At 41.4% G+C, this 25,073-nt stretch overlaps 1 protein-coding gene across 3 annotated transcripts in view; it reads right to left on the bottom strand.

Moving 5' to 3' along the window:
* The window catches only part of POLRMT (RNA polymerase mitochondrial), a 162,412-nt gene that overhangs the window by 54,718 nt on the left and 82,621 nt on the right, over positions 1-25,073 (bottom strand). For all 3 annotated transcript variants that reach the window (XR_016307397.1, XR_016307398.1, XM_089657455.1), the window contains exons 11-18: positions 21,304-21,426; positions 17,368-17,490; positions 17,092-17,271; positions 16,788-16,874; positions 14,668-14,781; positions 7,151-7,203; positions 5,756-5,854; positions 4,932-5,004 (exon numbers count right to left, since the gene is read on the bottom strand). Coding sequence is in view for 1 of the 3 variants with exons in the window: in XM_089657455.1 (XP_089513581.1) it covers positions 4,932-5,004; positions 5,756-5,854; positions 7,151-7,203; positions 14,668-14,781; positions 16,788-16,874; positions 17,092-17,271; positions 17,368-17,490; positions 21,304-21,426 (852 nt within the window). In the remaining 2 variants the exon portion in view is untranslated. The remainder of the gene's footprint in view (positions 1-4,931; positions 5,005-5,755; positions 5,855-7,150; positions 7,204-14,667; positions 14,782-16,787; positions 16,875-17,091; positions 17,272-17,367; positions 17,491-21,303; positions 21,427-25,073) is intronic.

Below are 25,073 nucleotides of genomic sequence, written 5' to 3'. Positions count from 1 at the left end.
TTAACAATGAGATCCCTCTGATGCTTTGGAAGCTCTCTGTGGACCATGGCTTTTGTTGTAGGATGCGACTAAGAAAATGTCAGGAAAGGCCTAATAGAACAGCTGAACTTTATTTGGGGTTAATCCAGAGGCACTCTAAATGATGGCAGGTATGTACTGACTCCTATTTAACAGGATTTTGAATGTGATTGCTTAATTCTGAACACAGCTACATCCCCAGTTATAAGAGGGTGTGCACACTTATGCAACCACATTATTTTAGTTTTTTATGTTTACTCCCCCTCCCCCCCACCCTCCTTTCCCTAAAAGATGTCAGTTTGTTTTTAAATTGAGTTGTACAGTTTATAGGTCACATTAAAAGGTAGGTGTAACAAGTTCAGATATGATTTATATTTATCTCATTTATTTACACCACAGAAACCTGACATTTTAACAGGGGTGTGTAGACTTTTAACCACCTTCCGCCCACCATATAGTCCAATGCGCAAGGCGGTTCTCTCGTTCTGGGAGGACATCATATGAGGTCCTCCCATTCTCACCGTGTATGCGTGGCTCCGGGAGCGTGCAGCGCAGCGATCCACGGAAAGAGCTGAAGATGTCGGCTCGGTCATGTGATTAGCTGTGTCCAATCACAGCTGATCGCATGTAAATAGGGAAATGCCGGTTATTGTTATTTCTCTCCTCACGAGCGGTCACGCTGACAGCTTGTGAGGAGAGGAGAGCTGGTAATCGGCATTCCTCGGAGGGGACATGTGCACAGATCATCAGAGCACTGATTATCAGTGTGCCCTGATGATCTATGTAGCCCCAGTAGTGCTACATGTCAGTGTCCATCAGTGCCAGCTCTTCGTGCTCATCCATGCCACCTGCCAGTGCCCATCAATGCCACATATCACTGCCTACCAGTGCACATCAATGCCACATATTAGTGCCCATCTGTGCTGCCTTTCAGTGTCACCCATCAGTGCCACCTATCAATGCCAGTCAGTGCCACCTATCAATGCCAGTCAGTGCCACCTATCAGTGCTGTCAATCAGTGCCACCTATCAGTGCCAGTCAGTGCCACCTATCAGTGTGCATCAGTGCCCGTCAGTGCTGCCTATCAGTGCGGCCTAACAGTGCCAGTCAGTGCCGCCTAACAGTGCCATATATGAGTGCTGCCTTTCAGTGCCCATCAGTGATGCCTGTCAATGCCCATCAGTGCCTCCTCAGCAGTGCCCATCAGTGCCACCTATCAGTGCAGCCTATCAGTGCCCATCACTGCAGCCTCATAATGCACATCAGTGGAGAAATGGGACCTGTTGCCCATTAACCTAATTAGTTGAAAAATGTTCCAGCTTTTCCTTGTTATTACCACTTACTTTGCCAGCTTTTTGTTGTCCTGTCCCAACTGGTTTTGAAACATGTTGCTGCCATTAACTTTAAAATTACCCTTTTTTTTTGTTTAAAAAAAAAAAGGGGGGGGGTGGAGTAGGGGAAGCGCGTAACTGATGTTGACAGGTACCCACTCCTGCTCTGACCACCTAGGTGATCACTCCCTGCAGCCTCCTGGGACATGTCACAGGTCCCAGGAGACTGTAGGACCATTCACAGAACGCAGCCAGTTGTGAAGCAGTTAGTATGCCGGCACTGGGGACCTGAAGGTCAGCGAAGCAGTGAGGGTGTGAGGACAGTGCTGGATCCTCAGGTAAGTATCTGCTTTTTTATAAGTCAAACTTCAAAAGCCCCCTTGGTGCTATTGAGAGGAATATAATGTGTGGTAAAAGAACAGAACCCGCTAGTCTTCCCTAAACACCTATAATAACTATACAGAAAATTTCTGCTGTGAGAGATACAAATCTCATACGAAAAGAAAATACAACAGATTTAAAATAACTGACTTGCATTAACATACCACAACAACAGGAAATGGAAAAACTAAAGGAGAAAAAGGTTGAAATTGTAGAAAAGCTACTTCAACAAATGTTGAAGACCTAACATCATGTAAAAATGAAAATTTCACCAATTTAGGTCTGACTGAGCTCACGGAGGAAAAACCAAGATTATCAAAAAAACTGGAAACTCTGCAATAAGCCTACCTGTTTCAGCAAGCAATTTTTTAAAGAGAATGGAAAAGGAGACCATATTATGTGTGCACATCCATAAATTTCATGACTACAGGTAGTTAGGAATTATCAGGAGCACTTCAGCTTCCTATTTTAAAAACCCCTTCACGCCTAAGGGTAAAATAAATCTTAATGCCTAAGCACACTTTTGCAATTTTGACATGTTAGTAAAACCGTACATATCACCACAACTACTTTGTACATCCAGGTGAATTGTACCTTGTTTTTTTTTTCAAAAAAATTGGGACAAATTGGGCTTTCATTTGGTGGTAAATGGTAATGGATATCTCCTGATTTTTTTTTTTTATTATCAAAGGAAAACTGGCCCAAAATAGTAAAGAAAAAAAAATATATATATTTTTTTAATTTAGCTGTGTTTTTCTTGTTACTACCATAACCTACCACCAAAGAACAACCCAAAATAAATTATCCAGCTCTTGATGATCGCAGCGATATCATATATGCGTATGTTATTTGTACTCGTAGTACAGCCCAGAAACAATAGTACGCATTTTGTTTTTGTCTTTTTTTACCTAAAATACACTGACATTGACACTAAGGGGTTTATTTACTAAAGCTGGAGATTGCAAAATCAGGTTCACTTCTAAATAGAAACCAATCAGCTTCCAGGTTGTATTGCCAAAGCTTAATTGAACAAGCTGAGGTTAGAAGCTGATTGGTTTCTATGCAGAAGTGAACCTGATTTTGCACTCTCCAGCTTTAGTAAATAAACCCCTAACTGACACTGATACCAATTATTTTTTTTTTTTTTTTAAATCTTGACCTTTTGACCCTGACCCAAACACTAAACCTTGATCTAGGTATTTTTTGTTTTCTTTTTTAATACTTGTTTATCTTTTTCTTTTTTTTCGCCTCTATGCCGGGAGTCCCGGGTCCCGATCGTCAGAATGGGAGCCAGTGCTCTCAGTGACACCGTGGTCTTTGTGCTGGGAAATATATGACATTTGTTTTTTGGTTTAATACCACTTTAAGAAAACCTGTTATGAGAAAACCATGTAGGACACCACTGCTGACTTCTGCTGAAAAATGGGATTTTGTACTCATTATAAATAACCATTTCTCTGATGTTCATTGAGGGATACAGCTTTACGATTTCATACCATCGGTTACACTGCTACCTACAAGAGGATCTGGGCACTAAACAGAGTTCAGGGGACCAGTTCACAATAAGCTGCAACCAGAAACCCATACCAAGCATGCTGAGCTGTAGCAAGCAGTAGCTGGGGAGGAAAAAAAGGGACTATGTCCCTACCATAACCACATCAAACCCGTGGTTGGAGAAAGGGGAGTACCCTGCCACCTGAAAAAGGAATGGTGACTGATCCTGAGGTTCTCACACCAACCAAAGTACGCCTTCTATGTATGATGGTAGACTGTTATGAGAAGTCAACTTGCAGGCCCTTGAGCGTTGGCTGAGAAGCAGAGTGCAAGATCAGTCTGGACTGCTTTTGACTTCAATCCTAGACTAGAACAGAAGCAGACTCTTACACCCAGTGACATTCAAGATGAACATTTCCAGTGTAGGTCCTAAGAGCTTATTTCTGATATAGGAGAGCTGCAGAAGCCTTTTTAAAATTCTGATCTGCAGACCAATACTTCATCCATATGACCCTGTGCATAACCACCAAAGTCAAACTGATACAAGAAACCAAGCAGTTTGAATGCGACGTAGCATCACAGAGAAACTTAAAGCAGAACTAAACCCTCCTCTCTTTTACAGTTAAAAAAGCTGCCATCTTAGCATTGGTTTGATCTTCAGTTGCCATTGTGCTGCACATGTGATCAGCTATGACACCAGCCACTTGATGGCTTGACAGTTCGGCTGAGATTTGACATAAGCACACAAGTAATTAACAGTTATCAACTGTTTTGGAAAACTGTTAAATCTTTGGGTTTAGTTCTGCTTTAGGTGCTTGTACCATAAGCTCCATGCAGGTATTCTCTGAGATCAGTTCCGGATGCGGAGGCTGCAAATAATCTGAGACGGTTTGTGACAACACAGCTTGCTTCACTGATAGTGACAGCTCTTTGGATCTCATCTTGAGAGTTGACAGCAACAGATTCCAAATGCAAATAGCACACTTGAAATGAACTCTGGACCTTTTATCTTCTCATTGTAATTGGGATAATGAGGGAATAACACACACCTGGCCATGGAACAGCTGAGAAGCCAATTGTCCCATTACTTTTGGTTCCTTAACAAGTGGGAGGCACATATGCAAACTGTTGTAATTCCTGCACCGTTCACCTGATTTGGATGTAAATACCCTCAAATTAAAGCTGACAGTCTGCAGTTAAAGCACATCTTGTTCGTTTCATTTCAAATCTATTGTGGTGGTGTATAGAGCCAAAAATGTTAGAATTGTGTCGATGTCCCAATAATTATGGACCTGACTGTTGCTTATTGTAGACTCCGTGAAGATATGTTTAGTGCCCTAATTCTCCTGTAGGTGGCAGTATAACCCACTTATAGAATCCAGAGCTGTGTCCTATTGTTGATAGGGAAATTACATTTCTTGACTGTCATTCTGATCCTCTTGCTCGCATACGAAGTCCTCATTGACTTGCATGTGGTGGAACAGTGACACAAAAAATTTAATTTTCAGTCTGACTAAACACTACATTCTCAAGTTGTAGCTATTACATTGAATAATTTTCCAACAATGTTACTACTACTCCATTTACCTTTATGGTTCATAACCAATGTGTATATATGCATTTTTCATAATTTGTCATGCACATGTATGTGTGCACAAGTTGTACAGCAGTTTAGAAGATCATGGTGATCAAACAACTTCCTCTCACCTTGTTCATTATTTCCACAGTATCAGCATGGGTCCAGAAACAGTCATGAACAGACACAAAGGTAAGTCCAAGTCTGCCGAAAAATGGTTGTAGAAAAACAGTAGTCAACATGGTCAGACTGAACAAAATGTGTTAATAATGCTAGTATTGTATGTTCTATATGGACTAGGAGAGAAAGTACATCATGCAGATGTGATTGTTTAGCACAATGTTTCTCAAACTCTGAGTGTGCACGGATCAAGTCTGTACACTGTGGTGTAGGAGCTCCATATGTGTAAAGGGATATCTAGTTTGACTGCAAGTTTCCTGATTGCTTTGGATCTATCTGTTTAATAACATTGTGAAAGAGTCCTACTAATCCCACTACCATGTTATCAGTAGCTGCAGAACCCTTGTGCTAGTGTTTTTAGACTGCAGACAGGCTAACTCCTGCCCAATTCACAGCTTATCAATGTATCACAGCATCAGATGTGACTAGAAACTCCCCCTCTAAGTTGCTACATAGAAAGTTCAACATTACAGGAGACTCTTTCTATAATTATAACCATACTAAATCATGTCACTGATGATTCTGCAAAGAATACGGGAAAACATGTCAACAGTGGTCACCTAGAACTGAAGTTGGGGCATGTTACGCTTGGTCCATCTTTAAATACTATCTGCAATTAACAGTATTATACAAAAATGGATTGGCCAATTCTGTGGTAAGACCTTACCATAAGTGTAGATGAAAATGATTTGGTTGCAGCAGCTCAAAAATACATACAGGCAGACAGGCAGATTTGTTCTCTATCAAGTGCCTGAATGACATTAGCACAACTTACACATAGCAGTGCAATGAAGTGAGCATCATGTGTGTAGAATCCAAAGAATGAATAAAGTTTGGGGGGAAAGCATTCTTCTGCTTCATAGTATCAGGCTTCCTAAAATGAGAATAGACATTAGTGCTTAATGAACCCAATTACAAAGCATTAGAATCCACCCAAGCACAGCATAGCATAGCAAGTCATACCTAGGGGGATGGAAAATTAAGGAAAAGGCTGGTATCAACAATTAAATGTTAAATTGAGGATCAAACAAAATAATAGGTATATGTGTATATGATTCTAGTCCTAATAACAGTCATATATGGAAATTACAAGTAAAGATGGCAAATGCTTAAAGTGCAACTGTGCTTAAAAAGTGAAGATTTACTATAAAGAAACATTTAGAAATGTTAATCATGCTTAAACAGTAACCTGAAAAATGTACCCATCTTAAACGTACAGTACAGATCCTGGGTTATAGGCTTGCACCTTCATGTGACTTTACACTGGCAAAGCTTTTGAGGACATACCCCCTGAGCACCTCTCCTGTAACCCTACTCCACTCTGAGTACTCAGTTTTTGCTAGTGTGTAAAGGTGATGGACCTCTTCTCCTTTACTCAGAAATTACTGCTTGCTTTACTATAGCAGTGCACTTTCTGGTAAGTTAGCATGCCTAGGCAATCCTGTGCCTACAGCCTCAAAATTGTATATCTGCAGTGTGAGATATTAGGCCCTGCTGCCTCTGACCGCGAGTCTCAATTCCTATGGAGGAATTGGTGATGTACTGTATCTACCGAAATGCACACAGTTCTCCTTGCATGGAAGAAAACCCAGGCCTACACTAAGATAGCCGCCTCCACACAGAGACATAGTGCAGAATATATTAAAGGAAGTCAGACAAGTGAAAGATCTACTGCAGGGAGAACACAGGTGATGCTGGTAACTAGTTCTTTGCACAGCAAAAGAACAGGTTCATTTTAAATCTAGCCCTTCAGTAGCCTATATTTAATTAGCCTTCATTCCCCCACAGCATTGTTTTCTGCTAGAAGCAGCCCTGTATAAGCTCCACATCAAGCCTAGTCTGTGTACACTTACTTCCTTTTTCTATTCATTGTCCTTGCTGCATGAGTGGCCAATTGCTAAACACCAGCACTATTACATGGACTAAAGGGGACAGAATCACATACTCCCTCATACCCAGAAGTACTATGTATTTCTATTCACTTCTAGAAGCTAACAATGGCAGGACAGAACATTTAAAATGGAGTACAAGCTGCTGCGGTGGTTGGTTATAAAGTTAAGTCTTATGCTCTCCCCTACACTGGATCAGCTGCTTAGTTCATTACCAATGTGTAAAATTATAATGAATGGAAAAAAAAAAAAAAAAAAAATCACAGCAAAACTTCACTTACTCATTAACATCATTTTTGTTTTTCATCTTTAGCATCTGCAAGTTGCTTTGGCACTGGAAAAAATAAGAACACAAATTTTATGAACAGCTTGACAAACAGCACTGTACAACACTATTACCAGGTTTATAATATTTGATGTTTTTTCTAGCTAAAGGCAGAAGGTTTTTTACCTTAAAAGTGTTACTAAACCCACAACAGTAAAAGCAGTCTGTATATGCAGGAAAGCATGCTTGTTATACTCACTGTGGAACCTAAGAGGTTATTCCTTCGCATTGTGTAAAAAAGCTGTTTGATCCTGTCTTCTCGGATCCTCCCCTTTTTTACAGTCTCCAATCCATCTGCCATAGTACAGAGCAGCACTGGAAATTCTGCACATGGTGTGCATTGCTAGAGAGCTTTTTTTTTTTTATTTTTTTTTAGAGGGTGCATTATTAGGCACAGGGCCAATCAGTGCTGTCCAGACAGAGGGTCAGGGGTCATGCAGCCTCATAGGACTGTCAGAGGAGAATGAAAACTCCTCCTACAAGATAAACCAGTGTTTGGCCGGACACTGATAGAAGTCACAAGACTACTATATACTGCTGGTTAGAAAAGCTATTTGGCAGTTTATATTTACTAAAATAATTGCATCTCTGTGTACTGTGGAAGATCCGATATAGTGAATTCCGGGTCATGGATTTATTAAAACTTTAATGCATGCTCTGCATTAAGGTAAAAAAGAACAATGGTGTTTTTTTTCCCCACAGGAGCCTGCAAAGCATTGCACCAGTGAGTGAATGTCAGGCTCCTGTAGACATATCCTCCTGCTTACTTGCTCCTACCTCTGCAAATTTCTGTTTGAAACCTTGAAGAATTGTCAATGAACTACAAGGGTACAAGTCAGCACCCTTGCAGTTTATTGAGAACTAAAAGCCTTCTGGAGAAAGGTGGATATTAGGGGGGGGGGGGGGGTGCAGGGGGAGGTGCTGGAACATGTTACATATTACACCCTAAATACGACTGTAACGGCCTACAAATGGGGAACCTACCCTCTAACATGTCTTAAAGATAAATTTATTCTTTAAAGTGCTTATAAACCTGAAACCTTAGTTTGGCATCCAGAAGCAACCCTATTGTCTAGCAATCCTCCCTGCTGTAATAAACAGTGTAAAGTTGACATCTTATTCTCGGTGTTGGACTGTTTGTAAAGGGAGAAAGTTTATTTAAATTGTTTAATGTAATTATATAATAATATAGGCAATAATATAATGGAATTATATAAGCAAAGATTAGCCTGAACTAGGACCAGGGGATAACTAGGGCATCTGAGGCCAGAGCTAGAGTATCCTTGGTTCTGGATACAAACAGGGGTAGTTTGCATGTGGACATCCTAGAATCAGGATGTAACAACAGAGTCCCCCATTTTTGGCATTACAGACCGAACACATCTGGATGAAGAGACTATCTCCTTTGTTCTAGGCGGTGGTGGTGTTAATTTGTCTGCCAGTTGTCCACTCCTGGGATTGCTGGGCAGCAAATTTCTGTCTGTGAGAGGATCTGGTTTGCTTTCTTCAGGGCAGTCAGGCTACTCATGGCTCCTTGATGCTTGATATATGCTACTGTAGTGACACTGTTTGATTGTACCTAAATTGGGTGTACTTTAGAAGGGGGTCCAGTGCTGGAGGGACAGCCAGACAGGTTTGAGCTGAAAGATATTGATGGAGAGTTTGGCTTCTTCTCTTGACCATGTTCCCTGAATAGTTAATGAATGGAAGACTCCCCCAACTTAACAGACTTGAGTCAGTTGTAAGAACCTTCCATTTGTAGAGAAGAAAGGGTTTGCCCACTGTTAGAGCAAGGACATTCTTGTTGAGGGGGGAGAAGGAATATGGTTAGATCTAGGGAAAGAGCCTTTTTTCCACATTGACTGGAGAGTTTTTGAATGGAATTGAGAGAAAGGTACTGCCTCGAATTGGGACACCATTAGACCAGAACTCTCATGGCGAAACACACTGTGGGGTTTCCATATGGATCTCAGCTGTCGTGCATAAGCTCTTAAGCGAAAAAAGAAAAAAACATTTTTTTGAAAGAAAGTCCTTTGCCTGCGATGTATCCAGGAGCAAGTCCTAGATACTCTAGACACATGGAAGGCTGGAGAGCACATATTTTTGACATGGTCATCCACCCATAGACCTGAAACAGCTGAATTGCGCAGAGTGTTTTAAGGGAGATGAATCCTTCAGAAGGAGGTCATCTACATAGCCTGTCACCTGGATGCCCTGGGTTCTGAGAAGGACAAGCAAGGGTGCAAAGACCTTTGTGAACACCCTGGGAGAAAAAAATAAGGTGAAGGGCAATACAACAAACTGGAAGTAGCTGTCTGCCACTGCAAAGTGTACACACTGCTGATGAGGTGGGTATATGGGAACATGTAGATAGGCATCGTGAATATCTATGGATGCCAAGTGTTCCTCTTATCTTGGAGAGACAATTACATAAAGTGCAGAGTCCATTTGAAACTTTGGAAATTGAAAGGTTTTGTTTTCAGGGATTAAGTCCAAGATAGGACAGATACCTCTGTTGGGCTTTGGTACCATGAACAGGTTTAAGTAGGATCCCTTGAACCCATCTTGTGGTAGTACTGGTACAACTCCTTGGAACAAGAAGTAGTTCAGGGCCTTCTGTAAATCTGCCTTTGAACCACCAATTGAAGCTACAGGTCAGAGATGTCTATGACCCAGAGAGATGCTAATTGCAACAGACATCCCCCTCTTTTGAGAGTGAGAGCATCTCTTCATTGTGAAAAAGGCTTTGGGCTCGGCTTGGTGGTCTTTTTGGGCAAAGTCTTGTGGCAAAAGAAGGGCTGAACCTAGATTTTGAAACTGAAGCCTGGGAAGAGCTTAAAGGTGGTCTATGTTTAATGGAACTAGGAGCCCATGAGAAGGAGGGTTTTGGCACATTTCTCTGAAGAAACAAAACCTAAACAACCTGTGACCTCTTTTATAAATTGGTGAAGTGACTCACTAAAAAGATGTCTTCCCTAAAATGTCATATGAGTGAAGTTCCTCTTTCAGGCAGATTCTACTGTCCAAGACATTAGCCAGAGGATTATGTGCATATAAACAGATTACAGCCGTTCTAGATATTTGTCACATAAAAGAAGAGCAGAGGGAAGCTGTTGTAATTGCTCTGCAACCACATAATCCTGAAAAACAGAATCACGTTGGTTGTTCCATATTTAATATACTGAAAATCTTTAGTATTTATAGTGTGATGTATGCTTGCAGGGTCAACCACAGGAATAGCCCACTTGTTTTTAAACTCTTTTTCCAATAAAGTTCAGCAAAGATTTTTGGGGTAGTAAAAATTTTTTCAGGAGTGACCCAATCATTATAGACCGCCCATACTATCTGTTCATAAACAGGGAATGTTTTATAAGTCTTTGTAAGTCTATTTGAGCCCAAAGAGGCCAGGTTAGACAGAGGAGAATTAATGTGCACAATGGCAAGGCTTTTGCAGACAGAGACAAGCTTTTCAACGTTAGCAAGCATGCTGCATGAAGTTCGCCTCTTCAATATGGCGGCGATCTAGGGGAGAGAAATCCACCGCAGCTTCCTCCAACACTGCCCCAACATCCTCTTCATTCCCTTCTGATTCAGCACCCTCTAGGACTGGTATATCAACTCCTGTTGACAAAAGGGAGTGGAAGAAGAGATGGGCATTTTGAGCACTGGATACAGATAGCCGAAGTAAGGCCAAAATCTGTCCAAAGAATTGTGACATAGATGCTGAAAAGTATGCTTTTGTCAAGTAGACCTCTTGCTGCTTACCTGAAACCGGTGTTAGGACTTGTTCCTACTTCGGTGCAAGGGATGCATTATCACTCTGAATCTGAGTGTTGTGCAGGCCTTTGGCAAAGTGAATGTTCCCCTGCCAATTAGAGTTGGCTCCATTTCACCTGGCCCCTGCCATAGGTACAAATGAGGGTATTCAACTGTTAGATACCTACGTAGAGTAGGTATCTACGTGGAGTAGAGCTTTTTGAGATGTGTCTAGTAGGAGTACACGATAACTCAGGTGTAGACTGTCCTGCAACGAATCCTTGTTGTGAAAGGGTGGTAGGAAGTGCCTGGGTACCTTATAAGGCCTCTTGGAGGAAGTTGCATTAAAGCATCCACCTGAAATTCTGAGTGGCTGAATTTTAGAGCCAAATTTGAAATGTAGTTATGAAGTCAATACTTTCCAAACATAGCCCTGCCTTAGACAGTAACAGTCAAAAATATTACGATTATGTCTTTATCTGTTCATGATGCTGGACTGTATATAATGTCCAGGCTTCACCTATCATGATGGGCATACCCCTGGGGGGGGGGGGGGGGAAGGTGGTTTAGGGACTGGGATCCACAGTAATGGACCACGGCCCAGGACCTGTATGGCATCCAGTAGCTAAATCAACGTGTTGCACCAAGTGCAAGATGAGCACCCTACACACGATCCAGTGTCATAGTCAACCAACATTACAGGTTGTCCCCACAGTGTGAGGATTGCGTATGACTTCCAAAATTTTACAGTGATTGCAATGATCTGGATACACTGCTTCTGTGTAGGCATTAGAAGGCAGTAAATTTGAACAAAGAATTCTTGAGAAATTAATAATAAATTAATAAACTAGTGTCCTCAGAAACTTGCAGTGTCCCATCACCTGAAAGTACAAGACTATAATCCCATGGTGTATGAATAACATGCCTGTGCCCTGTACTGTACTGTTAAGATATCAGGATTCTCCTGCTAAAATACTTGCACTTGCATGTATATCCTTATTTAAGGAACTTTATTCTCTATTCTCCTTTATATGAGATACTAACAGACCTAGATTAAAACTGATCACATTACAAAGACCTAAAGAGGAAGTCAGAATTGCCCCGCCATAAACATAACTCAGAGGCACACTCAGCACATCTCTTTGAGACAAAACAATTATTGACATCAATTGTCCATAATGAAATTGGCCATATCAGTGTGAACTGAAGTAACATGTCTCAATTCAGGATCTTCCAGATAGCTTATTCCTATGAGACAATCCTATTCCTCAGAACAGGTGTGTTCAATTTCTGACACTCCTTTAAGGGCTCGTTCACACCATGGTGCAGATTCGTCTGATTTTTTTGCACGCATTCTGCAAGGGCACAGTGAAAACAATTGTTCTCTCTGAGCCTTGTTCACACCACAACACTCGTATCCTGTGCAGATTTTTTTCTGCGCTAGAATCTGCGACGTGTATAAAACTCATTGAAGCACGCATGAAAACTCATGTAAACTGATGTCTCTGCAAGTGAAATCTGCGCATCAGTTTCCATCAGTGTTCTGCACATATGGTATGAATGAGGCCTACAAGATAAACATGCACTGCCCTATAGATTTCTACAACTATGCCATAGTCTGGAGATTTAATTTAGAGACCATTATAAGCCCATCTCTAACTACCCACTATTAGGAGTTTCAGGGCCCATGCACATGGCTGCCTGGGACATTAAAACAAAGTTCAGGTGTATTTCCGCACCCAGGAGCCACAGGTGAATAGCTGTATGCAGGTATATGCTGGTACTTGCGTAAACCAGCACATGAGTACAGACAAATTCCTAAACACAAACTAGGGTTGATTTACTAGAGGTGTATACAGTAGGCTGTTCACTTTGCAAGGGTAGCTGCACTTTACAAGTGTGAATTAAGTGAAATTTAAAAAAAAAAAAACAGTATTTTTACTTGCACACGATTGGATAATGGAAGTCAGCAGAGCTTTACCTCATTCACTAAGCTCTGTTGAAAACTCCTTTGCAAAGTGAACATCCTATTTGATCAACCCCACTGTCTGCATTCTGGGTTTAATTTCTGTATAGATGTGCAGGTTTACATAAGCACCAGCATATACCCGCATACATCCATTCATGTCTATGTGACAGCTGTAAGCAGCACCTGTGTGGCTCCTGAGCCCCAGTCCTTAAAGTCACAAGGTCCCAAAGGGTTAATATCCACGATGTGATGTCATTTGCTACAAGCTAAGCTGGGTAAAACCTCACTTGCAGTCAAGATTAAATGGCAAACTCTACTGCCAACTATGCCTAATACAGGAATTGGAAAATCTGGTCTTCCCATATGTTAGTTTAAACTGCGGTTAATAACAGGCTGATTCAAATGTATATCTTTTGTCATTCATTATCCTTATTTGGTTGTATAAAATAGGATGCTTGGCTAAATCCAAAATGCCAGGCAAGATATCTCCCACTTCATTTGGGGATGTTCGTAAAATTCTGGAATAAGGTAGTCACCATAATCACTTCATTGCAAACTCCTCTCCCTTGTGCACCTGAAATTTGTCTGTTTGGTATATTAGGTGAAGAATGTTGGCTATATTACACCATGCTGCCTTTTCTTTGTACAGGCAGCTGGACCCCTTTATGACATGCTGCCGGATTAGCCCTCCTGCTGCCTCCAGATTGCAGATGATGCCATTCTTGCCTAGGCGAGAATGGCAGCCATGACACCAGAAAAAAAGTAAACAAATTTTATTTATGTTTATGATTATGGAGGGGGAAGAGTGCAGTGGTGTCTATTGTAGCTAATGTGCGAAGGTCCATTCAAATTCCTTAAAAATTGGGACCTAAAGTATAACCCTATCCTTACCCTTGGAATAACCCATCCTGGTTCAAGCACCACAACTACTACAGCCAGTGTATGCTTACCTTACTGTATTAATTTATATAATGCATGTATAAAGAAATATTTACAAGAGACAATCACTGTTTTACTTTGCATATCTGTAGCCAGATGACTTCACATATTCATTGTTATTGCTTTATAGTCATGTACTTCTATATTAAAAGTCATGCACAACTGTTCAAGCTCAATAAATAGGTTTTCAAATAAAAATATATATAGGTACGAGTATCCATATATGCAACACACCTGAAAAAGTAAAAGCAGCAAGGTTCAAGTAAAGTCAGCAAATAGTTGCTCAGGACATCAAAAATCACACAATTCTGCTTACATGGTTACAAATATTTAAATACTTGATTAAGTGGTTATAAAGTTTAAACAGTTTTTACCCTAATGCATTCCTTGCATTAAGGTAAAAATATTTAAGCAACCCCCCTACTGGGGATCAGGAGGGATACTGTTGCCCCCCCCCTCCCCTTTTACTTACCTGAGCCCTCATTCTACCAAGTGCTGTGCACATCTACAACTTTTCTCTCCCCTCACTTCTTGGTCCCACTGGCTTTCTGAGGCAGCAGGATTCATTGGCTCCCGCTGCTGTCAATCAAAGCCAGTGACGAAGCAGTGGGGGGCAGCGCCAGGTCCCAAGACAGTGAGGCTCAGGAGAGAGTCCACACTGGGCAGAGGGGAAGAGCCAAGAGCGCCAGTGGGGGATCCGAAGGGAGGAGGTTCAGGACCACTCTTTGCAACTCCATTACACAGAACAAGCAAGTATAAACCGGTTTGTTATGAAAAAAAAATACAAACACTTTAATATTTTTTCTTACCGCAACATTCTTACTCCGGTGGTATGGCTGAATTATGGGTAGTCCCAAGGGTGTTACCCACTCCACAGTGTTTCCAGACTTTGAGATCATACGGGCACTTTCTGTTAGCCAGTACTAGGCACAAGAAACACATTTCAGTATAAGGCAAAAGAACTGTCTGAACTAGAGAGAAAAGTATTTAGCTGTTTCTGCAGACGATAAGGCACTGTCCCAAAAAGTGCTGTATGGTGAAAACCCCATTTGAAAAGAATGCTTTACAACAAATATGCACCTGAGACAAGGACAAAGGGGGAAAGGCAGCAGGAGAAGATATTTAAAGTGAAGCAATTAGCCATTTTAAACAACGAAAACATATGTCTCATGCACATGAGGTGTCTAAACAAGCCCCTCTGAATGCTAGAACTACTGACAGGAAAATCCAGCATAAAAACGCAATAACGCATGCGTTTTTGCACGTGTAGCATTTAAATGCATTTTACTGGCCAGAATATTAATTTATTTTGCCCACTGGAATGCGTTAACACTCAAATGCTATATGTGTCTAGTGTGCACGCATTTTATGTGCTGAAATGCTCCTCTAAAGTATGCTCCTTTGGGGTTTTTAATTTTTTTTCTGCCTGTAAATGCTCCTTCTCCAATATGCCTGTAAACAGGTCTATCTGTGCATGGACACATAGGCATTTTTTTCTGCTGAATAGAGGTTCTTTTACAGGCTGAAAAAAAAAAACAAAACTCAGTGCTTGTGAAGTCTTCGCTAGAAGAAAACAACAAAATTGCCTGTTATTACCTTTATTAGACCTCCTATTCAAGTTTCTGTGATCTCAGTTTCACTTTGCTACTAAGGGTGCATGTTTACTGAGCTATGCATACGCCAATTGTGCTAAACTCTGAAAACAATACTTGCTTGCCTGTCAATTTCATGCTTTGGTTTCCATATTTTCCAAGTTAGTGCCCCAAAAAGGAGAGGTACAAATCTGACTTTTTGATGACTTTCATTTATTGCATGATTGCTCCAAGTCCATCACTCACAAGTGCAGAAAACAGACAGAGCTATGCATGTATAATTTCAAGTGAAAATCAATATTAACTTCATCCATATTTGTCCCATAAGAGGTGTATTTCAAGCCTCCAGGGATTCAATGTTCACATTACTGACACACTGTCTAACCAAAACATACTTGTGTGTGATCTACAAAAAAATGATGTGGCTTGAGAAGTATAACCAAAGGACTTCTTGTACATAACGGAGCAGATCTGGAAGGGGCACACAGAAAGCATGTAAACATAACCAGGATTCTCAAAATGGATACATATATGAGACATAGGGAACATCCTTGGAAATATTAGCAGCAAGGTTTAAAGCTAAAGTCCAGGTAAGTGGGCAAAGAGCTAATAGAGTGAAATGCATACAAGCGAGCAGTTCTACCTGCCAAAGCCTTCCAGTATTCCTGCCCATCCAGTCCTGAGACTTACAGAGCTCTGTCACACCACACAGCCCTGTCTGACCAGGTAGAATACCTTTCTCTGCTACAATTAAGTAACATTTACATGTCTCCTTCTCTCAGCCTGTATATGGGCAGTCAAAAGAAGAGCAGTATGCTCCTTATTAGCATATAAGCACTGTATCATATCTGATTGGCTCCTTGTTTTGCTTCTTCCTCTCCCAGTTTAGGCTCTACTGGGCAGCGAATTGCAAGAACCTAAAACCAAGTCAAATTTACACTGTTGTATTTTATAAATATACATTTAATGATGTATTAATGACTGGAGAGACACAATACTTGTGACTTTTATATCTACCTGGAGTTCAGCTTTAGGCTCCATGCACACTAGCATTTTTTAAGCTCCTAGAAACAGCTTTTTTTTTCAAGTACATGTACAGCAAAAACGCTAACACTCCTAAATGCTGCTGAACGCTACTAAAAAATGCTATAACCAGCTTTTTTTAATCTAGTGTTTTATTTAGCTTAAAAAGGACTTGAAAGGAAGCGTTACTCATTTAAAATGTCTAACAAAGTAGCACTTTCTTCAAAAGAATATGAAAACATTACAAAAACAAATACGGCTCTAAAGAAAGATTGGCTGACTGGGGAAACACAATATTAATATACTACATTTACCTGAATCTCTCTTGTGCCAGAAAACATCTCTTTCAGACTGCTGAAGACTAGCTGGGCCAGATAAATTGAGGCATCCCAGTTGTATTTCTGCCAAGATTGAAAAAACACAAAACAAGGGCATGAAAACGTCAAGGAACAATTTCAAATAAAATGTTTCCTCACATAAAAATCCATTAAGAACAGACTGACATACATTGCAAACGAAATTCAGTGCACTGAAAAGAAAGCTGCAGAATTCCTCCCACTAGTAATGTTACATAGAACAATAAAAAGGTACATATTTGAATTTATGCAACTAAATCACCTGAGGAAAGGAGTCCGTCTCACGGAGTCTCTTTTCAATCTGGAGACGCCCACCATATTTAGTTACACCATAGACTACAGTCATTACTGTCTGTTTTACCACTTTACGGCCAATAAAACCTTCAAGAACCTGAGCAATCTTAATTCCTTCCTTGGCATCCCTTTTGCGGAATTCCTCTACCTGAGGGCAATACAATGGACAACAAGGCATACTCAGTCTAGAATTGCTAACAGAGCAAAGCTTTAGTAATATGATTGCAAATGCTAGGTGGCTCACCTGTTGAGCAACCTCACTGTAAACATCTTGAGGGGTATCGCATGGTATCAAGTTTACAGATTTTGCCCCAATTTCATCCCTTCCAAGAGCAGCATAATGCTGAAGTCCATTACATGAACCATCCTGGAAAGAAAACAAACAAATGCACTTAAATACCAGTAAATATCACATCTTTCTGCTTGCCTAAAAGTGTTAAACTGCCTGCAGTGCCAAATAAGGTGTATTTAAAAGCTTTTTATTTTTTCTTTAGTTTTGGATAGAGTAGTTATTGGGGTTGGACTTTTTTTTCCAACATCTATGTCCTAGCTAGGTGTATTTACCTAGGTTTGTCCTGTTGGCCATTGTCATTGAGACAGAACCTGTGGGGCAATGCAACTTTTTAAGCTATCAACAGAGCACGAAATGAGGTGAAATTATCCAAATGCTCTAACTGTCTAAGAATGGAAATTCTTCCCATTTTTGGTTGTGTTTCCAGGACAGGAAGCAAAGGGAAATCTCAGCAGAACAAAAGACATCTACCGAATTTTTTCGCTCCATAAGACGCACCTAGATTTTAGATGAGGAAAACAAGAAAAAAAAAACATTCTGAAGCAATGGACTGCAGACATATTACGGGAGATGACCAGAGGCTGCGGACATAGTACGGGAGATGACCAGAGGCTGCACACATAGTACGGGAGATGACCAGAGGCTGCGGACATAGTACGGGAGATGACCAGAGGCTGCGGACATAGTACGGGAGATGACCAGAGGCTTCTTCATGACCGCCCTATAGCAGAAATACTGCTACAGGGCGGCGCAGGTGCGCAAAATCACGTATATATACATTTTGCATTTCCTGGTAGATCATTTGCGGCCACGGCTGTCAATCGTCGGGTCCCGGCAGGTGATAACTCGCCGGCGCCCGGTGACTCCTGAGCATCTCTGACAGGGAGGAGGACTGTTTGTAAACAAAACGGTTCTGCTCTCTGTCAGCTCATGCACACTGCTTTGGATGGCTGTGCACAGCACAGCCATCCAAAGCAGTGTGCTTACAGTAGAGCACAAGGACACAACTTATAGTAAAACAGCACACAGTTAACCCTTTGATTGCCCCTCATGTTAACGCCTTCCTGCTCAGTGCCATTAGTTCAGTGTCAGTGCTTTTTATTAGCACAAATCACTGTATTGGTGTCACTGGAGATGTCAGTGACATCAAGTCAGCTCCCCCCAGTGTCAGAATGCCCGTCCCGTTATAAGTGCCCCAGTCCCGTTATAAGTCAGTGATCGCCGCCATTACTAGTAAAAAAAACAAAACAAAAAAAAAAAAACAAAATCCCAGTATATATATTGCTATTTGTAAATGCTATAACTTTCACATAAACCAATTAATTTACAGGTATTGGGATTTCTTTTAGCAAAGATGTCGGAGAACACATTTTGGCCTAAATTAAATTTTTTTACTGGACATGTTTAATAGTAAAAAGTCAAAAATATTGTTTGTTTTTTTTATAGCACAAAAAATAAAAAAACCACACAGGCGATTAAAAACCACCAAAGGAAAGCTCTATTTGTCTCAACAAAGTCTCACACATACTCAGGAGAAGTAGCAGAATTAATTTTGGGGTGTAATTCTTAGTATGTCCATGTTGTTTGTTAGAAATATCCTATAAATTGAAAACTTTGTGTAAAAAAAAAAAAAAAAATTTCAGCTTTCTTTTTTCAAAAACTTGTGGCAAAAAAATTACATGTTCAAAAGACCAATTATGCCTCATAGAATATAACCTGGGGTGTTTGATTTCCAAAATGTGGTCATTTTGTGGGTGTTTCAAAAATGCGATAGGTGGTCAGGAAATTAGATGTGCAATTTACTGTATGCCCCTAAAAAGCCTGAAAGTGCTCCTTGGATGTTAGGTCTCGCTATGTGGCTAAGCTTTGAAAAAGTCTCACACATGTGGTATCACCATACTCAGGGAGAGTAGCAGAATGTGTTTTGGGGTGTAATTGCAAGTATGCCTATGCTGTGTGTGAGAAATACATTTTTAACCACTTCACAACTGCGCTATAGCCGAATGAAGGCTACAGCCCGGTTGGCCAGTTCTGGGATGACGCCATATGACGTCCTCCCAGAACGCACCCTCCCACGCACCCCCAGCAGTGCGAAACCGGCACTCTCCATGATCGCTGTGTCCTACGGACACAGCTGATCACATGATGAGGTAAAAGCCAATCACAACTGCCTTCTCATCAATGCCCACCAGTGCCACCTCATCAGTGCAGCATAACCGTGCTTCCTATCCGTGCCACCTCATCAGTGCTGCCTAATCAACGCACATTAGTGAAGGAGAAAAATAGAAACAAAAAAAAACTTTTTTTTTCAAATTTTTCTGCTCTGTTTTTGTTTATAGTGCAAAAAATAAAACACCCAGTGGCGTTTAAATATCACCAAAAGGAAGCTCTATTTGCGTGAAAAAAAAATTTATAAAATTGTCATATGGATACAGTGTTGCATGACTGAGCAATTGTCATTCAAAGTGTGAGAATGTTGACATGGGAAAATTGGCTTGGGCAGGAAGGGGGTGAAACTGGCCGGTATTGAAGTGGTTAAAGTGGTAATAACGTGAGGGTTTTTTTTTTTTGGGGGGGGGGGGGTTTGGGGGGGGCTACAGGTAAGCTTATACTAAAACTAACCCATAGATATAGTAAATATCTCCACTGACAAGTAAGTCTGCCATAATGCAGTGCATACTAGCCCATTATGGCATAACAGTGCAGGAAGCCATTTTTTAAAATTTCTTTAGCAGAGTTTACTACCGCTTTAAGAGGGGCTTTTTGCAGGTCAAGTAGCCCAGACAGTTAGCATAGATCAGGACTGAATGGCTTTATAATATCAATTAGCCCTATAGAAAAGATTTTATTGCATGACAGGTATCATTAATGGACTTAAAAGTAACACCAAACAATATCCTTGTTTTTCATGCTATGGTCCATACACATCCACTACTTAAAGCGGTAGTAAAGTCCGCTGTTTGATTTATACCTACAGGTAAGACTATAATAAGGCTTACCTGTAGGTACAGTAAATACCTCCTATAAGTGCACCATTTAGGAGATATTTACTTTAGTAGCAGCTGGTGATGTCATCAGTGCATGCGCCCTGTGCCGTGGCCATGACTCCCGTGCACGGGGGTGTCATCATGGAGGCTAGCAATTTAAATGGCCAGAGCCCGTGAACCCGAAAGGAAGACCAGGTGAAGATGGAAGCCCCGGCAACAGTGACAGCACACTGCTGAAGGGCTTAATTTTAGTCTGTCATAATGTGCTAGTATGCAGGACATTCAATTTGCTTATTAAAGATTATCCAGTAATGCTCTACTAAAGAGGATTTATGATTGCTTTGTATCCTAGTGGTCAGTTATTTGCTTTATTGTGTTCTGCTATGGAGGAGGGCGACACTGCCTGGGCTGGTTGTAATGAGACACACAAACTTTAGATGGATAGTGTCACAGAGCTGTGAATGCACAGCGTAACATCCCATTTGCCACTCAGTTTTTGAGCGTGTCCCAGGCCTTATCATCATCATCGCACTCCCAAAGTTCGTTAGTAAGCTAACAACTCTGCCTCTGCTGCACTGAAATGTCAGTGTTGTCAGCCCTCCTTGGATTTTTCCCTTCTGTACAACAGAACTCTGTCCCGGTCCCTTGCTGTCCCAACAAAACAATATGCAGCAGTCTTGATTCCCAATAGCCTGCCCACACATAATGTGCAGTAAAAGGGCTGTTAGAAGATATTCTACCTCAACAAGAATTGCACTCACTGTCACAGGGCGTAATAAAACTGTTTTTTGCTACAGGAACAAGATCAAAGAAAAAAGCAATGCTTTGGGAGTAAATTTAGTTAATGCCTATACAAATCTAAAGTCTTCCAAATTGTACATGTAATAAATAATAAATATACCTGATGCACAGGAATATGGGATATGTATTTTGCAGGATCCGAGGAACGTACAGCTTTTGCAATTTCCATGCAGCATGCCAAGGTCTGCCAGGGCTCATCTGCTTCCATCCACCATTTCCTACCCTGTGAAGATCAGGAAAGTCATCAATACTACAAAAATTAAAGACAAGAATGGAAAAAGCTAATAGTATCAACATTGAATAGTTTAATCATTTTCTGTCACTGATGGCTGGATGCCATGCCAAATTTAGAGATGTCAGTTAACTTAGCAATAACTCCAATGGCTAATTTGCATACCTAATTTTTACCTCTTTTAGGAGCATATAAGGCTTTTAAGTGACAAAACTGTTTTAATTAAAATGCTCTGTTTTTATTATAAGCTGACAAATGTGCAAAAATAGGAATTTGACTTTCCTGTAAATTCCGTATCCTGGAGTAGAAGTAAAAGGACACAAGACCTGTATTCATAGACAGCACGTTTTATTTAGGCTACCTTCAGGTAGCTGGACACCGGCAAAAAAACCTTTCATAGGGCTGCCTCTACTGCATGGTCATACAGCCTCACCCACTTCATGAGATATCAGTTTTTATGTAAGCAATAGGGGGTGGCCAAAAGGGAGGGGCCTATGTTCTGTACTGTACGTCAATATAAGGGATTTACAGGTAAGTAAAAAATCTCACTATCCTAATTATACAGTGTGGAACACAGGACTTGTATTCAAAAGACCATGAGGCGCTTCAAGCAATAAAATGCGATGTAGGTAACAACATTGCAAACAGAACTGCCAACAGACCCACAAAAAAAAACAGGCTACAGACCCCAAAAACACTCAGATGACAGCTTGCAGCACCTTGTGGCAAACGCTCACACCAGCCAAGTCCTGAACATATGATAGAACCTGGAGAATGTGAACAGAGGACCAAGTGACATCCTTGCAAATCTGCAAATTACAGATGCTTCATTCTGAAAAGTCCAAGAAACAATAGACTTATCAGAATGAACTTTGATAGGTAAAGAACCCTGAGGGAATAGGCCCTGGAAAAAATTTGTCTGATATACCTGGCAATGGTAGAGCGAAAGGCAGGGCGTCCTCTACGAGGGCCTACAGGCAAGACAAAAAGGCATACAGTTTTGCAAACAGAAGCTAAGTAAGGCTAGCAAGAACCTGATATCCCTGATAACTTCCAACCAGCATATGTAAATTCTCTTGGTGTGTTTTGGAGAAGGACAGAGGAAAGGGAAGACAATATCCTCATTAAAGTAGAAGGGAGAGACCACCTTTGCCAGAAAAGTCTTTGGTCTCAAGATCACTTTGTCCCTGCGCAAAACAAGACAAGGTTATATACAAGAATGAGCATCCAGCACAGAAATGCAACTAAAGCAGAGCACAGATAAGTCTATAGATGAGTCAGTGGTTTGAAAGAAAAAAAAAAAAAATTACTCGATTCACCATCCGCACACTCAGTGTAGATGGGCGATTCCTCCCCATGGAGTTATTGTATTCGGACAGCTATAGCTAGCAGGGAAAAATGAGACAGGGCAATTGTACAGAAGTCGATCGATAGATTGACTTCTGTACAACCACCCTGCCAATATTTGGATTGAAATTTGAAGGCCCATGCTGAACTGGCTGAATTTCAATCCATGTATGGCCAGCTTTAGAGATATAATGGAAACAGGAATTGGCTCAAAAGGTGGGGCGGCGGTTCTGAAGTACAGAGGGCACAAGGGTGACATCTCAAGGTGACACAGGGGGGCGAATTTGGGGATGAATGAGCAACTCTCTGAAGAGAAGCCCTGCTTAAGAGAATGGATAAGGAAAAAAACTATCCCTTAAAATGGTTCTTAAGGCTTGAGGTTTTTTACCTCCATGCATTCTATGCATGACGGTAAAAAACCTTCTGTAAGTAGCAGCCCCCCCCAACATTTACCTGAGCCCCATCACGATCCAGCAATGAACACAAGAGCTTCGGTTCTCCAGGGATTCTCACTCCTGATTGGCTGAGGCAGCAGCGGGAACCATTGAGCAATTCAAGAGAGGGATGGGCATGCATAGCTGCAGCTCGGGAGCTTGCTGTGGGGGCATCCAACAGGAGGGCGGGGCCAGAAGTGCCAGCGGGGGATCCAAGAAGTGCTGCACTGAGCAGTTAAGTATGACATGCTTTTTATTAAAAAAAAAAAAGACTTTAGTATCACTTTAACAGTACACAGGGTGAGACGCCAGTCGAGAGTTGAATGCTGAAAGACCAAAATATGAACAACAGAGCATTCCTGGGGACTTGGTTTCCTGTCCTTGCACCAGACAAAGCAAGTCTTCAATTTGTAATGTAGACCTTGTGAAAAGTAGATTTCTCACTCTCAGTAAGGTGGCAATAACAAAGTCAGGGATTCCCCTATCCTTCAGGACCTGAGTTTCAACAGCCATGCTATTGAAGTCAGCCACTGAGACGTAGGGTGGAATAGGAGGCCTTGCGTCAGCAAGCAAGGTCTTTTTGCTGGAGGCCAAGGCTTACCCACCAGAAACATGTCTGTGTACCACAAACTTTTGGGACAATTTGGTGCAATGAGCATCACCAGAATCCTTTCTTCCTCTATCTAGTGCAGCACTTAATAATTTTTATCAGAAGGAAAACATATCAACCTGAATAAAGTCCAAGGATTCATCTATTCCAAAGGCCAGAGGATGCCTGGTTCTGGCTTCAAATTTTTTCAGCGTATTTTTGAACCTGGAGGCCAGGATGGTTTCCTGCACCTTTGGGAGAGATCTAAATGTTGGTAGCTTAGAAAAAACTTTCCTGTCAATTGTCCACACCATGGATGTGGATGGCAGGGAGACCTGGAATGAAAAATTTCCACCCAGGAGAGTATCAAGTTCCTTTTTTTGTTTATTTTTTTAGGGCCTGTCAACTTCTGGTGCCCCCCCTTCACGGTTTATGGAGAACACTGCTGTGGCACTGTCGGACTGCATTTACTGGGTGACCTTGCAGAAGGTAATAGAAGAAAGAGCTGCCAGCTCTGACACCTTTCTCAAAGATGTGATTGCCACTAGAAACAACACCTTATGAGTCAACATAACCAGTGGAATCTCTCCAATAGGTTCAAATGGTGGTTTTGCAAAACCTCCAAAACCAAGTTCAGGTCCCAAGGACACAAAGGCAACCCGACAAGAGGAGCAATACGCATCTCTCCTTGTAAAAAGGTGCGAACCAATAAGTTAGAAGCAATGGGCCTCTGGGAAAAAAAGATAGCTAATGCTGAAACCTGGCCCTTAACGGTACAAACAGCAAATTTCTTATGCAATCCTGCTTGAAGAAACAACAGAATCCTGCCAATCACTTACTTTCATGGGTGCCATTTGTGAACCTCACACAAGGCAACGTAAGCCTTCCAGGTTCTACAATAAATGTTCCTAACTACCTTTCTAGCACAGAACATGATGCGGATGAAAAAGTCAGACACTCCCCTATCCATCAGGATCTGGGTTTCAATAGCCATCAAATTTAGCGACCGTAAAGCTAGATGCAAAATAGGACCTTGAGACAACAGGTTTGGCCCATACGGCAGGGCCCACGGCCCGTCTACTGCTATCAACACTATGTCCGCGTAAGAGACACGGCAGCAGCTGGCTCAGAGGAGAATCAGTGAGAACTGGTTCCAATGAATCACTAAAGCATCTACCCCTGCTGCACTGCGGTCCCTTAACCTGGGCAAAAAAGACCAACCTTGTTGTTGAACCTGGATGCCAATAGATCTACACCTGGGCAAGCCC

This window comes from Staurois parvus, unplaced genomic scaffold, assembly GCF_062004578.1.
Source record: "Staurois parvus isolate SC_StPar_1 unplaced genomic scaffold, SC_StPar_1.0 ptg001003l, whole genome shotgun sequence".
NCBI lineage: Eukaryota > Metazoa > Chordata > Amphibia > Anura > Ranidae > Staurois > Staurois parvus.
This window is presented reverse-complemented; position numbering and strand designations above follow the sequence as displayed.